Source organism: Tachypleus tridentatus, chromosome 5 (genome assembly GCF_004210375.1).
Source record: "Tachypleus tridentatus isolate NWPU-2018 chromosome 5, ASM421037v1, whole genome shotgun sequence".
NCBI classification, from domain to species: Eukaryota; Metazoa; Arthropoda; class Merostomata; order Xiphosura; family Limulidae; genus Tachypleus; species Tachypleus tridentatus.
The window spans coordinates 9534896-9550137 of NC_134829.1; the positions used below are offsets into that span (position 1 = coordinate 9534896).

Here is a 15242-nt window from a genome sequence, read left to right on the forward strand (position 1 = left end):
AAATTATTTATTTACTTTTGAATGTTTCATGATAAGAATCTTAGATTTAAGTTTTTTTTATTAGGTGAAGCATATACTGTCATTTCTTGTGTTTTTATATAATATTTTTAAAGTATTTTATTTCTGTATATAAACTGACAGTGTTCATTGTTTATGAAACTATGTAATGAGGTATTTTAAGTGTCTTTATAGTTGAGTGTATGGGAGATTGCAGTGTAATAGAGATATAAAATAGTGGAAAATATAACTAACAAAAACACTTTTGTGTTGTTATAGATTGAATGAAACACTTTGTGAAGGACATTCAGGGTATGGACTTAGCAAGAGGAAAGACTCACTTTCAGGTTTGTGTTTTTATCAGTGTTTTTTAGAGATCTTTAAGACAACATTCTTAATATTATAGGATTTTACTGTGGTAGTAATGGGTCTTTTGTCTTACCATGTTCTATATATAACCTTTTATTATTTGTTTAGTAAGTATGTGTTGTATAATCATTACCTGAGTTAGATACAGATAATTGTAAAATTTTTTTGTAAGGAAGATATTTAGTGGGTTTGTACGTAAATCAAGCTTTCCAGTACACCCTTTTTTTAAAATTTAGTATAGAAATTTGAATTGCTCACCAGTGTGGCTGAATCTGCTATAATATCCAGGCTTATGGAGAGTAAATTCTGTACCTTGTTCCTCCCTACAAAATTCCACACAACACATGATAGTGAATACATTATCTGGTTCTTAATTTTATAAAGGTGTCTTCTCCATTGATATCTTGCATTCTGTTGACAGATATTGTCAAATAAGGCTTGTTAGTCACTATAAGGTGTTTAAGTTAATATGAATAATTCTACTATTTTATGGAAGAGGGACAGTTCAGCCAACCTTCTAAACTCTGTATCTTCATAGCTGCTTACTATTAATAGACAAGTTCTTTTGGCAGTGAATTTTATTTTTGATGTTAATAAATCAAGATTTTGGGCTGTACCCTGTATACTGGAAATTGTGACATCCTTTTCTAGCCTACCTAATTACCACCCAAATTCAATTTAATTACATTGCAGAAGAGGGCCATCTTTTTTAATCAAGTTTTATACATTTCTTTATTGGTATTTTGAACTGTTTTTTTAGTTTAGTGTTGATGGTCATTTTTACCCTTTAATAAAAATATATTCAAAAAAAAGATCTGTTATACCTTTCAACTGATTTATGCTAAAATATTTAGATTAATATTACAAAACACAGATTTTTTATGCATTTTTATTAAATAGAAACTGGTTTTAAGAAAATCTCCATTAAAAAGAGAAAAAGTGTGAAATTTCTCCAATCCAAGAAGGTTTGTAATAATAATAAGCTTTGAATGCATTGTATCTTGAAGGTATATTTAATATCGTTGTAAGAGAGTAACATCTCCATGAAGGGATGGTATAATCACTGTTACTTGTGAGACTATGCATATTTATTTTACAGACCAAGAATGTAAGAATTACTAACTTCAGTATATTAAGAGACAGTTGTCCTCAGACTTTATTATTATTATTATTATTATTCTTTACATACTCAAAGTAAATCTCAGTGAAAGCACTACTCTTATGTGAGATCAGTGGTTAACTTAATTTGAATGATTATTCATATCTGGATTATTTCATTTGGTTCATATATTGGCTAAACTTCTCTGTTAAGAGAAACAGTTTCACATGAAATTCCTTCTATAAAATGCTTAACAGTTTAGTTTTTGAATGGTAATTTTCATTGTATCTATGATAGTACTAAACTTAATTACACAGGATGAGGAGGCTGATCGTGGAGATCACATAACTTTACAAACTTTCTTGTTGGGGCAAAAGGACCTGTAATTATTCCAGTATGTTTAGCTATGTTTCTTACTTTGATAAACAGTTGTTGTTCAAAAATGTGGTTGTATTAATATTTGGCTTGTAAATCTTTGTAACTTTATAAGTCTAGTATATTATTTGTTTTGAATTTCGCACAAAGCTACATGAGAGCTTCCCTAATTTAGAGGGAGGGCAGATAGTCATCACCACTCACTGCCATTGTTTGGGCTACTCTTTTACCAACAAATAGTGGGATTGACTGTTACATTATAACAGGCTGAAAGGGCAAGCATATTTGGGGCAACGAGGATTTGAATCCGTGACTCTCAGATTATGAGTCAAACACCTTAACCCACCAGGCCAGGCCGGGCCCCATGTATATACTATTTTGTTAATAATGCTGGTTTTATTGCAGGGATTGTTTTTGTTTTTTTGTTTTTCCCTAACCACAGCTTTAACATTGTAAATAAGGGAGATGGTACAGAGTGGTCTGGGGTTTGGTGTTGGGACTCTGTTCCTTTCCTAAGTGCTGTGCTGTGCAAATTGTTCTGCTTCTGTTAAGAATATTTAAGATATTTCTCTTTGAAATGTTCGTTGTTTTGACTTTACAGTGTTTAATGATCTTGTTGTTATATAAGTATTTTACCTTGCAAATGACTGATAATATAATCTCAAGTGTGAGCCTACCAGTGACAAATTTCACTGTTGAATTGTTTGAAATTTGCTATGAGTAAACTGGTAGACAACTGCCAGGGAAGTAAAATCAATAAAAGTTATAGTATTTTACATTCAACAGAATAAAATAGCTCGTGCTCATTTTATACACTTCACTGTGTCTTGCTGATCAAGATATTTTCATAGGCACGGGTACTGGAAGGTAATACTCTAAATATAAAACAAGTGTGTATATTTCCAGAAAATACAGAAATCTATACTTATGATAAGACAAGATGCAGGTATTAGCTGCACCAGGGATAGCATTTTAAAATCTTGCTTATGTCAGCATAATGCCTGAAGTGGGCCCTATTATTCTAATATACAAATCATTTAAATACAATATGATTAAATCAGTTTTGAACGAGACTATGTATTTTTCCACTATTTAGGTAATTTACAAGTGATCTTGGTTCATTGGACATACCTTATATCTTTGAAGTTATGAATGACTGTTAACTACAATTTTAGTAAATTGCACTAAATATCAGTTATTGTTAAGGAAATTTTTACTAAATATTTGTCTGTAGATTTCCAATACCTTTGCAAAGTTGGTCTCAGAGATAAGTGACATCATGCTAATAATAAAAATACTTCTTTTCATTTTACAGTTATTTTACTTTCATAACCTTTAGAACCTCCTTAATGAATATCAAAACTTTATTTTGATAAAACATTATTCTTTCTTATTTTCATTATTCTAATACTAACTGTAGTGAAATTGTTTTTGTATAGTAGTTAAATGAAAATTTAAGATACAAAGTACATTGAATAACACCATTTATTTTTCTGCACTGGTTGCAGAATTTTTCAGAACTTTTTGAAATTAACTATCTTAACAGCTGCAACAGGTAACCTTTTACCTTCTGCTTTCTTTTCATTTTACTTTTAGAAATTTTACTCCATTTACTTGACTTTTACCTTTTTTACTGGACATTTGGCTACTCATTATTACAATTTTTCTATGTGTCTTTTAAAACTTCTATTATTTTACATTTTGATAATGGCTGCTATGACATATAACCCAGAACCATGACTGGAAAAGCCAACTTCAGGTGACTGACGGTGGTTCTTGAACTTACCTGTTAGTCTTCCTGGCGGGTTATGATCATTACCATGTTGCTAGAGTAAGTACTTTACAACTTCTTTTACTCTGCTTTCTCTCTTACCATTGTAAACTGGGTGTCAACATTGGTTTTATGCTTTTTGTGTTTTTCAATGATGTTTTGTTTTACCTTCATTTCCTTTTATGTATTTTACTCCATTTACTTTATTTATACCTTTTTACTGGACGTTTGGTGCAGATAGCCTAGCTGCTTTGTGCCATAAAACACTAAATCAATCAATCAATTCTTTTCATTTTATTAGCATAACTTGGGATGCAAGAGTAGTAGTCTTCCTCTGACAAAATCAAGAAACCCAAGCAGATCTCATTAGCTGCTTATTGAGAGCTAATTTAAGAAGCTCATGTATTGGTTTTATGTTATCAGGTTATGGAGGTCCTGAAATGTTTGGACATTTTGTTTTACTGACATGTTGTTCAGCTAAGCCAAGAAATTAGTTTTGTTAAAAAATATAAAATGTTTATACATAAAAAGAAAGATTTGATTACTGACTGCTTTCTACAACTCATCTGTACTAAAAAACTAAAGATGTTCTTCTGTTAGCCTCATTGAGTCTCACAAATTTACATGTTCATGAAATAATTCAGGTAGCTTTCAAATATATATTTCAAAACACAAAAATGTATCGGTTACTGCAATAAAATTCCCAAAATAGCTGTAATGAGCAATACAGTCATGTGAAAAAGTTAGGACACCCTGTGAAAGTCTGTGTATTTGTGTAACATTTTTGGATATATAGATATTTAATCTCAATTTCAACAATACTGATAGATTGTAGGAATATAACTAAACATTAAAACTGAAGAAAAGACTTTTCAAGATCTTCTGTAAGTGTAATTCTACATAAATACATATTCTAACTGAGGAAAAGTTAGGACACCCTACCCCTAATAGCTAGTGTTAACCCCTTTGGCTGAAATAACTGCAGTGAGACGCTTCTTTTAGCCATCTACCAGTCTCTGATATCAGTCTAAAGAAAGTTTGCCCCAGTTTTCAATGCAGAATTCTGGCAGCTGTGAGATGTTTGAGAGGTTTCTTGCATGTACAGCCCGTTTCAAGTCACCCCACAGCATCTCAATGGGATTAAGATCTGGGCTTTGACTCTGCCATTCCAGGACTCTCCATTTCTTAGTTTTCAGCCAGTCCTTGGTGGATTTACTGGTATGTCTTGGGTCATTGTCGTGTTGCAGGGTCCAGTTCCGCTTCAGCCTTAATTTTCGTACAGATGGACTCACATGATCCTCAAGCACCCTCTGATACACAGTAGAATTCATGGTGGATTCTATGATTGTGAGCTGTCCAGGTCCTGCTGCAGCAAAACAGCCCCAAACCATGACACTTTTACCTCCATGCTTCACAGTTGGTATGAGGTTCTTTTCCTGGAATGCTGTTTTTGGTTTACGCCAAACATATCCTCTGTTCTGGTGTCCAAATAATTCCATTTTGGACTCATCTCTCCAAAGAACATTATTTCAGAAGTCCTAGTCTTTGTCTACATTCTCTCTGGTAAACTTCAGTCTGGTCTTGATGTTTCTCTTAGAGAGCAAATGTTTCCTCCTTGCACACCTCCCATGCAAGTTAAACTTGTGCAGTTTGTTTCTGATTGTAGAGGCATGCACTTTTACATCAACAGTAGCCAGAGCCTGCTATAGGTCCCATGATGACATGTTTGGAGACCTCTGTTAGCATCTGGCGGTCTGCTCGGAGTGAACTTGCTTGGACGACCAGACCTGGGCATGTTAGCAGTTGTTTTGAAAGCCCTCCACTTGTTGACTATTTTCTGGACAGTGGAATGGCTGATTTTAAAATCCTTTGGGATCTTTTTAAATCCCTTACCAGACTCATAAGCTGCTACAATTTTCTTTCTGAAGGCCTGAGGCAGCTCTTTTGCTCTCATTTTGAATTTATTTATAACAAAGAAAACAGGCAAAAAGGCAAGACGTGAAATGGAAAGAAGCAAAAACAGTAATATTTACAAATGGAAAAAACATGATATATTTACAAACATGAATATTTACAAATGGAAAAAAACAAGAAATATATACAAACAAAAACACAAGAAGCAAGAGTGGAGCCAGGGCAGCTCAGAAGCCGATCTCCACCCGACCCCCCACCAACGCACAAATGGGCGAGACGTCTGACTGCCATTGATGGTAAAACGTCCCGGAACCCAGGCGCTGATAGACTTCCTCTAGGCGGAGTAACAGCCGACATTTGACCCTACCCAGTATCGAAAAGTACGACACAGGAGCCTGCTCGAAGACCAAGTTGTTCCGAGCAAGCCAGATGACGTACTTGAAGATAGTAATAGTGTACTGAAAGGTGAAGGCCAGGTGGCTGGGAACAAGGACAGGTACATGGTACAGGATGGTCTCCGCCGAAAGCGACTGGACCCGGAAAAGGTCCCGCAACCCTTTGCCAGATCTCTGCCGACGTCGGACAAAGGACCAACCTGTGCAAGACAGACTCCACCTGGGTTTGACACACGGGACACAACTCTGATGTACACAAGTTCCACAGGTAGGTACGCTCCCTCATCGGCAGGATGTTACGCACCACACGCCAGTTGAAAGCCTGGAGGTAGCGATCAACATGGTGCAGTGCAACGCGACTCGAAACAACAGCCCACGGCAGAGCAGGATGGTATCGCTCTATCCTGTGTGTACATACAGGAAGAAACAGGCGGTAGAGAGAACGGGAGTCCGCCGGATCGCAGCAGCAGCGTCAACGTACCAGGAAGTAGGGTCAAAACACATAGGTGTCTGCAGGCTCAAAGGAATACCAAAGAGCCTGTGCCCCGTGCTGACAATGAGGTGGTAACAAGGGTGACCCTCCAAAGACTGTCTGTCAAAAGGAAACAGACAGAAAAAGGGAAAGACATTGGGTCTGGACACATGGGATGCCTAGACCACCCCTGCGAGGCGGCAGCGTCAAGGAGTGTCGAGACACCGCCTCTGGCTTGCTGCCCCACAGGAAAGCAAAGGCTCGTGCAGTGCAGTCATCCAGTGAAAGGACAATCCCCCAGGTACCAGACCAAGGGGAGGATCCTCCTCCGCACCAACTCCGCCCTGCCAAACAGGTTGACAGAGCAGTAGTGGTAATCGTGCATCGCCAACACGCTGAACCACCCAAGCATCCCCAGGGCCCGCGAGAAAACGAACCCGAAGCAGGTGATCAATCAAGACCAAATGGGAAGTCGGCAGACGAGGCCCATTTGCCAAAGCCCGCGCACGAGACTTGGGGACATTCAGCTAGGCAGCACTGGCCCGAGAGTAACGATGGACGATGGCCAGCGCTGAACCTAAGGATGTAAAGTTCTCAAGGAACAGGTTCACATCGTATGCATGCGCAACATACGGCACGCACGAACCCCCCGGCAGCTGAAGGCCACGCACCGAGACCGAGTGGTACAGATAAGAGAGCAGGCACTCGATAACTAACACATAAAGTGCTGTAAACAACGAGCAGCCCTGACGTCAGGTACCCGTTAACCAAGAGCCTGCTCTAAACGGTCGCGCGGACAAAAACTGGAAGGAAACCACATCTCTCCAAAACGAACCACAGAAACCTATGGTGAACTCGATCGAAAGCTTTGCTCTGATCGAGGGACACAAAGACCACAGGGATATCCCGATCTGTGATGTAATGGAACAGGTCCCTGAAAAGCACCAGATTTTGTTGGATACTTCTGCCCTGCACGCCACAAGTCTGAGTGCAGCGGACCAATGAAGGCATGACCGCACCCAAACAGGCACACAGGACCTTAGAAATAATCTTTGCATCCATGTTCAGGAAAGAAATGGGTCGCCACGAGGAAAGATCTTCAGACTGGCTAGGATCCTTACAGATAAGTGTAATTAGCCCATCCAGCGTTCCTGATGGCAGAGACCCCACAGTCAGACAGTCGTTAAATAGTCGGATGAAGGAGGGTCCGACGACATGCCACAAGTGGCTGTAAAATTCCACCAGCAGCCGATCCGGCCCAGGACATTTACCAATCGGCATGGACTGAATGGTCGACCAACACTCACCCAAGGAGCATGGTTTCAGCAGCTGTTCGTGAAAGGAAAGGTCCAGGAAGAGCAAAAACAGAGTAATGTCGTCCCACAACCCCTCGTCCACGGTCGAAAACAAACGGCGATAGTAGCCGAGCCACGCGTCCAGAATGTCGGAGATGTCAAATGACGATTGGCTATTCTCCAACACCAGACTGGAGATATGTCTGAGAGCCTGGCATGGCCTAGCGCGTTAAGGCGTGCGCTTCGTAATCTGAGGGTCGCGCGTTCGCGCCCGAGTCGCGCCAAACATGCTCGCCCTCCCAGCCGTGGGGGCGTTATAATGTGACGGTCAATCCCACTTTTCGTTGGTAAAAGAGTAGCCCAAGAGTTGGCGGTGGGTGGTGATGACTAACTGCCTTCCCTCTAGTCTTACACTGCTAAATTAGGGGCGGCTAGCACAGATGGCCCTCAAGTAGCTTTGTGCGAAATTCAAAAAACAAAACAAACCATCAGAAATCTAAAAAAAATAGAACTAAATAGACTATCTGGTACTGAAAACCTTTTATTGGGAATAAAATCTAAAAAAAATAGAACTAAATAGACTATCTGGTACTGAAAACCTTTTATTGGGAATATACTTAAACAACTAAGTATTTATTGAAGTAAAGTATTGGAAATGTAGTTTTGTAATTCTTTTTTTAATACATGTAAAAATGACTGATATTAAGGCAAGTTATTAAGACTATAAAATGGGTGTTCCCTGAAACTTGAATGCAGATTGTGGGATGTCATGAGAATTGGACACAAATAGTTTTCTGGGAAAGAGAAACCTCTCCATTTTTTTAAGAGACAACTATGACTTGTAAAAGTACACCTGTGGCAATAAATACAAACACCCTTTATTTTCAGCCTAGATTGATTATTTTGTGATATAATTACTGTACAAGAGGAAAACAAGGTACTGTTTGAACAGTCTCTTATGATGCCTGGTAAATAAACATTAATTTCTAGAAGAGAACTAACTTTGTCTCTAACTATTTTATAATCTAAACATCACCAAGATTCTGCAAAATGCCACCAAGAAAATGCTTTGAAACACTCTGAATTAATTATCCAGTAAGCTGGTAAGGTATACTTTTTGCTTTAAACTTGTGCCAAGTCTTAATCCTGACTATTTTAACACTTTCCTGTGCTTTCATGAAAAAAATTGATTATAATCATGTTTGGAACATTAAAGACAAACAACCTACATTGAATATCTCATTAGTGGTGTATGAGTTCATACACCTGATGTTTAACCAGATTTACATTTTAAACCATTAGAAGGTTCTGCTGTCAGATAAAGAACACTAACTTTAAAACCTACAACACACAGTTGTATTATCGAACCCTGTCTCAACTAATGTTAATGTTGTGCCTACCTAAAGTTTCTTCTGTATCATTCTCCATTCCTAGGAATTCCACCTTAGAATGGTAGGATCTCTAACTATTAACCTAAAAAAATCATCTCTTAACTGGAAGATGAGTGCATTGTCACTAAATCTTAAAATGTGAAAATCTGATGAAAAAACATAATGAGCATCAATAGCTATCTGTATAATTCCAACGTAACACTGCACTACAGGGCAGCTTGGACCCTCTTTGTGTCTGAATTGATGAATAATTTAATTTTAGTTATTTTCATAGTGATAATAATGCGCTTGCCTCAATATTTGTACATTTCAAATTGATCGTCATTATTTCCCACTTAGTTGATGTTCTATTTCTGAAGTTAACCTCAAAAGATGCCTTTCTTACATTGACCAATACACCAGTGATTACTGCTGTAAACTTCTCAATTTAAAAAAAAAAAAAAGCAGTTTCTTGATGGAATTTCAAAATCAGTGACCAATTCAAGCTACAATTGGAATGACAAGGCTATTTAAGGATTTGGGCACACATTACAAAAATCTGTATAGAAAATGCTTCTGATAAGCCAGCAGTTCAGTTGGCAAATGTCATAATTTAAGTGATGACAAATGTGTCATTAGAAAAATTATATAAGATGTAAAACAATAAAAGTATATGCCATATCTTGAGGTTTCCAGATATTTTACCTGGAACTCAACTTGGGCTTCCAAAGAGAGAGACAACACTCCCCCCATTCTTCTCACACCATTGCTTGTTTTGAGTATTCTTGCAAAGCTAAACTAGGATTATCCATGTTAGCCATTCTTAATTTTGAATTGGTAAAGGCAGTTCATAAAAAGCATCCACCACCTATTCTTTGGCTACTTTAATTAAATAATACTATTGGGCTATCACTCTTATAATGAACTTATAGCCCAAAAGTATAATGGATGATTCTGTTATTGTAATGAGATCAAACTATGGACCTGTGGATCCACAGTTTGTCAGAATAATGACTATTATGGATTAAGATTAATATTTTTGCATTTTTATGTGTGATATATACAAAGGTGCATCTACTATGGAGATACATAATACAGGTAGTTTCACCCATCTATCTCCATTGATTCAGAGTTCTACAATTACAACATATTTCGAGTTGTTTGGTTGTAATTGCAGAACTCTAAATCAATGGAGATAGATGGGTGAAACTACCTGTATAATATATCTCTATAGTAGATGCAACTTTGTATATAACACACATAAAATGTCAGAAAAGACTACTACTTTAGTCAATTATTGACCCATACCCATTCTGTTAGCTACAGCACCACCATGCACAAACAAATACTAACCAGAAGCTCCTCATGGTACAACAGTGTGTCTGTGGACTAACAATGCTAGAAACCAGGTTTCAAGATCTTTAAGGCATATTTTGAGAAAAGAAAAGTTTCTTGGAACTCTTGACAGATGCCATGCACATTTTCTACATGTTTGTGATTTCTCAGCCAATTATAGTTAGATGTTAATAACTAATAGAAAGACATTTTAAGATACTATCTCTCAATAGTTATTTTGAAATTGGTGCAAAGAATTTCATACAAATTTTGTCAAACCACTATTAGCATTGTTGCTGCTTCTGTCCTCATTAGGACTTCAGCATTTTCTCACTTATAAATGTTAAACAGACAGTTAAGCTGTATTTAACTTTTATACTTTAGTTAATGATACATTATTTGTTTTCAAATGCATTTTAGATAGGTTAATTTTATAAAGTCAAACTGCCTCAGTTAATCAGGCTTAGGTAGGTGAAAGACCCAACATTCTGACAAAGGCTAAAGGACAGGAGAGGAAAGTAAAAATTTACAATTAAGAATATTACTGGAAGAAGACCAAGATTATCTGATGAAAACTTTAGAGGTATGAACATTTTTTTTCTATTTTTAATTTTAAACATTTTATTGCACAGTACTTTGATTATGATACTCCAAATATTCAGTGAGTGGAAATAATTAGCTACAGTACAAAAAATAAATAAATTAAAATAATTTTTATTGTTTAATGAAATATTTATAATTTTTAATAAAATCTTAATTGTTTTGAAGATATTTTAAGAAAGCTCAGAGTAAGTATTGTTGTATTGTGTATCATTCTCTAAATAGGTTCAATCCCATAACAATAAGGCCAACAGAAACAATTCCCTAGGGAATGAGCCATTTGGACCTAGTTTAAATCCATGTACAACACTATTTCATGAGCTCGAGATGATTATATTTTAAAAATTGAAGTGAAGAAATAATTTATAAAATGATGTAGATTTGGTTAATACCTTTTCTACCACATCAGTTATTTTACAACTAAGACATCTAAAAAAATTGATGTAACATTTATATCAGTATTTTGTATGGTGTGTCACAGTTTGTTGGATGAGTTTAGTAATGAGCAAAAGCTTTAGAGGCATAAGTATACAACAAACCCCACAGAATTGGAATGATGTTAATACATACAGACTTCTTTCTTGAAATTTGTGTACTTGGTAAATAAATAATTAAGGTTTTATTTAATCTTGTAAATCAAATACAGATTTTTGAACTAAAGCAGTACAACAACCTTCATTAATATATATATATATATATAAAATGTTTTGATCTCTAATTCTCTAATAATTCTGCATCATACACAGACAAGATGTCTTCCATTATTTTCCACAACTGGTCCTTGCCAAGATCTTCACAGAATGTCTAAAACAAAAATTTCCAAACTATCTTAAGTCTAAATAATGAATTTATACATTTTATAAACCAAAACATTTTTTTTTTTCATTTGTATGGAGATGTTTAGGATATAGAACCAAATTGCTTATGTATTTCGTTAAACATTTACAACCAAAGCAATGATTTAATCTTAATTACTTGCTAACAAAATACTACCAATAAAATTTTCTTAATACACATTCAAATGTTTTTGGTAATTATTTTTTAGCAGTTTCTTACTTTAATTCCCAAATATTTTATAATAATTTAATAATTTATTTTTACTTTCACGCTGTTGTTGCTGTATGGTAGAGCAACAAAATACATATAAATGGGGTATACAATATATATATATATTAATGTAATATAATTGTCTGAAATCATTTTAAGTGTCTTTATATCTGTCCAAGCTCAAACAACCAAACCTTTGAATTGCTGAAAAACTGAAATTTTGGTCCTATTCCCAAATATTCAAGTATGTTTATTTTACATGATAAAACCTTGAGATACACTGTTTTCTGTTGTTGTTCCTGCTTTTATGGAAAATTATGCACCCATGCACAACATTGTTACCTGCAAGTGTATTGACTAACATGAAAATAGGTCCAAATTCACATCATGTCTCCCTTTTCAGTCATTCTACCCACAGTGTTAATATATTAAAACATTAATTTAAAAGGTGTTTTAATTAAAATATATCAGAACTAATATTTTCTTTTCCTTTGACACTGATATTTATTTTGTACCACTGACACATATGAAGGATCTTAGGATCCCCATTAAATGTTTTTAAGCAATAACTAAGACTTTACTCACCTACCTACACTGCTTCTAATTAAAAAAAAAAAGAAGAAATCAAAGTGAGTTACATTCTTGTCTGCACTGATTTTATTTGTGAAGAACATCATATTGGGTTCAAATTATATTTTACAGTAGTTTGGTGGTATGCCTCTGTCTGTAGACATGAACACATACCCCATTAATGCAGTTTTTATGCATAGAATGTTACACTGTGGTAAAAAAAAACAAACATATTTACATCATGCCATCTCAGTACAGCATCGTTGTTGTACAAAACAGTGACACCATAACACTCTAATGCTAAGTAAATGATAGCTACAGCAACATGCTGTGGTTTATAGCGAAGACAGGAGGGTAAGTGATAGAAGTCGCACAGGAGAGACCAACATGTCCTGAATAAGGGTAGTTTGGCAAGAATATCAGGTGCTATCCAGTCTTGAACAGACTTTAGATAGTGAAGTAGGTACTAGATAAACAAAAAGTTAATACACTTAATTTCTTCCTTCCATCTTAAAATTGAGGCTCAAAAGGAACAAAAGATAGTGTTATAAATGGGATATACAATATATACATTAATGCAATAAAGTTGTCTGTAATTATTTTCAAAGAAGAAATAACTTGTAAAAATATAAAAATAATGATCAATCGAAACAGTGTGTAGATGGTCTAAACATATGCCTGAAAATAGTCATTTGGAGATATTATTCACATTTAAATAAAGAAAAGTATCACTTATCATAACCAACTAGCTTATATTTTTGAATATTTTACTGTAACTGACTGTAAACAGAATTTCCAATTTTAAAAAATGTGAAAAATGTTTCAATACAAAATACTAATGCAAAAAAATAGGCTTCTTGTTCCTCGTGTAATTCTAGCTTGCAAGATAACTACTCATACTACTTACACAAAACTGAGCTCCATGATAAATTTTCCAACATGCAAAACTTCTAAGAAACAGCCACAGTTAATTCATTATTTTGCTTCTCCAAACTTGCTTGGTACTGGTAAGTGGCAAGAACTCCTGCACTCCATTAGAAGAAAGGGAGTAAAAGTGCATTAGGGAGTGTGGATGGACTGCAACACCCAATAGGTGATCATGAAACAGTATTTTTAAAAGCATACCACAATGATTTAGTCAACTGAGGCAATGGAAGGGATGGGCAGCATCCCTTCTGCTTTATCCATGCTGTCCATGGGTAGTGCAGTCTGGGAAAGATGTGTTATGATACAAGTATCTTGAGGAACTTGCATACAAGTGATCTTATGAAACACCCAATTTTTAAGGGTTAGCATACACAACCATGAAAATACAGAAATTAACAAAGCCTAGTGAAGATCTCATGGAAGGATATCTGTGAATGGTTTTAGCCATTTAAGTTGACCCCATCTGAGTACAAACAGAACATTTGGTCAGGTACCACTTGTCAGACAGTGGGATCCAAAGTGAAACTGAAGCAAGGGCCTTTGAAAGAAAAGAAAGCATTAATAAAGACTTACTTGTCACATCTGCATTGAAGTCAGGAAAAGACCCACAGGAAGCAAAAACCAATGTGGTGTAGGTAGTAGAAATGAACTTGTGTGAAGTTCTCCACATTTCCTATAATAGAATCTCCTCCAATGGCTGACAAAATGAGAGGCAAGGTAGAAGGGAAGTTGATGTAGTTGATGTGAGGAAACATGAAAGAGATCATGTCAGGAAGGAGACAAGGAGGTATAAAATACCTGAATCAAACATGAAATACAAGAAGGTAGGACTAACCAGGGAAAGATTACAGGAAAAGGTAAGTTGCAAAGGAAGAAACAGGTGAGCAATATAACAATGGGAAGGGAAAAATTAGAAATGTAGGACAGGCAGATTCGAGAAAGGAGACTTCAACATCAAGACTCACATAGGCTGTAGGAGGGAAAGCATGACATGAATAAAAAATAAGGGAGAAGGAGTGATACTAGAATCTGGTAATGTTAAGGCAAAATAATCCAACCTATGAAAACTGCAGGTCAAAAGGAGGAAGAAATATACCAAAAGGAAGTGAACCAGGGAAACACAGAGACAGAAGTGCAAACAGAGGTAAGGTGAGAGCAGGAAGGACCACAATAATGTCCTAGACTGGGAGTGACAGATGCCTCAGTGGACGAAGGAATGGATCAATATGAAAAGGACCATGTGGAAATGGAAAGAACAGAAAGAGTGGGGTGTTATGCCACCCAACACCTGAAATTCAGAAGACTGAAGAATCCTCCTCAAATAACCATGTGTTAAACATAGAGAAGCCTGGAAACCCTAAATCAATGCCCCACTTGGATAGATAAATGGCCAAAGAAGAGCAAATGAAACAGGCTAAATGTGAACTACTTTGCAAGAGAAACTGGAAAATTTAGAGGAGTGCTGATGATTAGATTGATGAAACAGGTTGCGATGGAAGGGAAAAGTAAGGAGAGGTACCACCTACAGTTGCAGAAACTGAGAGAACCAAGGTTCCATAGGTCAGGTAGGAGCAACCAGAATGATCATGAATGGATGAAGGAGATGACAGAAAGTAAATGGATGAAAAGGTAAATAAAGGAACAGATGAAACCAATCACAGCTGAAGGTATCATCAGCAAAGGCTGTAGGAAAGGGAACCATGGAT

General features: G+C 36.1%; 2 protein-coding genes across 5 annotated transcripts in view; one reads left to right on the forward strand and one right to left on the reverse strand.

The window, feature by feature from the left end:
• LOC143250479 (cyclin-Q-like) overlaps positions 1-15242 on the forward strand; it is a 477792-nt gene that overhangs the window by 311919 nt on the left and 150631 nt on the right. The gene's annotated exons all lie outside the window — the stretch shown is intronic.
• The window catches only part of LOC143250477 (cyclin-Q-like), a 59385-nt gene continuing 55711 nt past the window's right edge, over positions 11569-15242 (reverse strand). For 2 of the 3 annotated variants that reach the window (XM_076501067.1, XM_076501066.1), the window contains 3 exons: positions 12848-13075; positions 11703-11796; positions 11569-11669 (listed from right to left, as the gene is read on the reverse strand). In XM_076501067.1, the coding sequence (XP_076357182.1) occupies positions 11707-11796; positions 12848-13075 (318 nt within the window). In that variant the 3' untranslated portion in view covers positions 11569-11669; positions 11703-11706. The remainder of the gene's footprint in view (positions 11670-11702; positions 11797-12847; positions 13076-15242) is intronic. The other variant, XM_076501068.1, reaches the window with a different exon arrangement.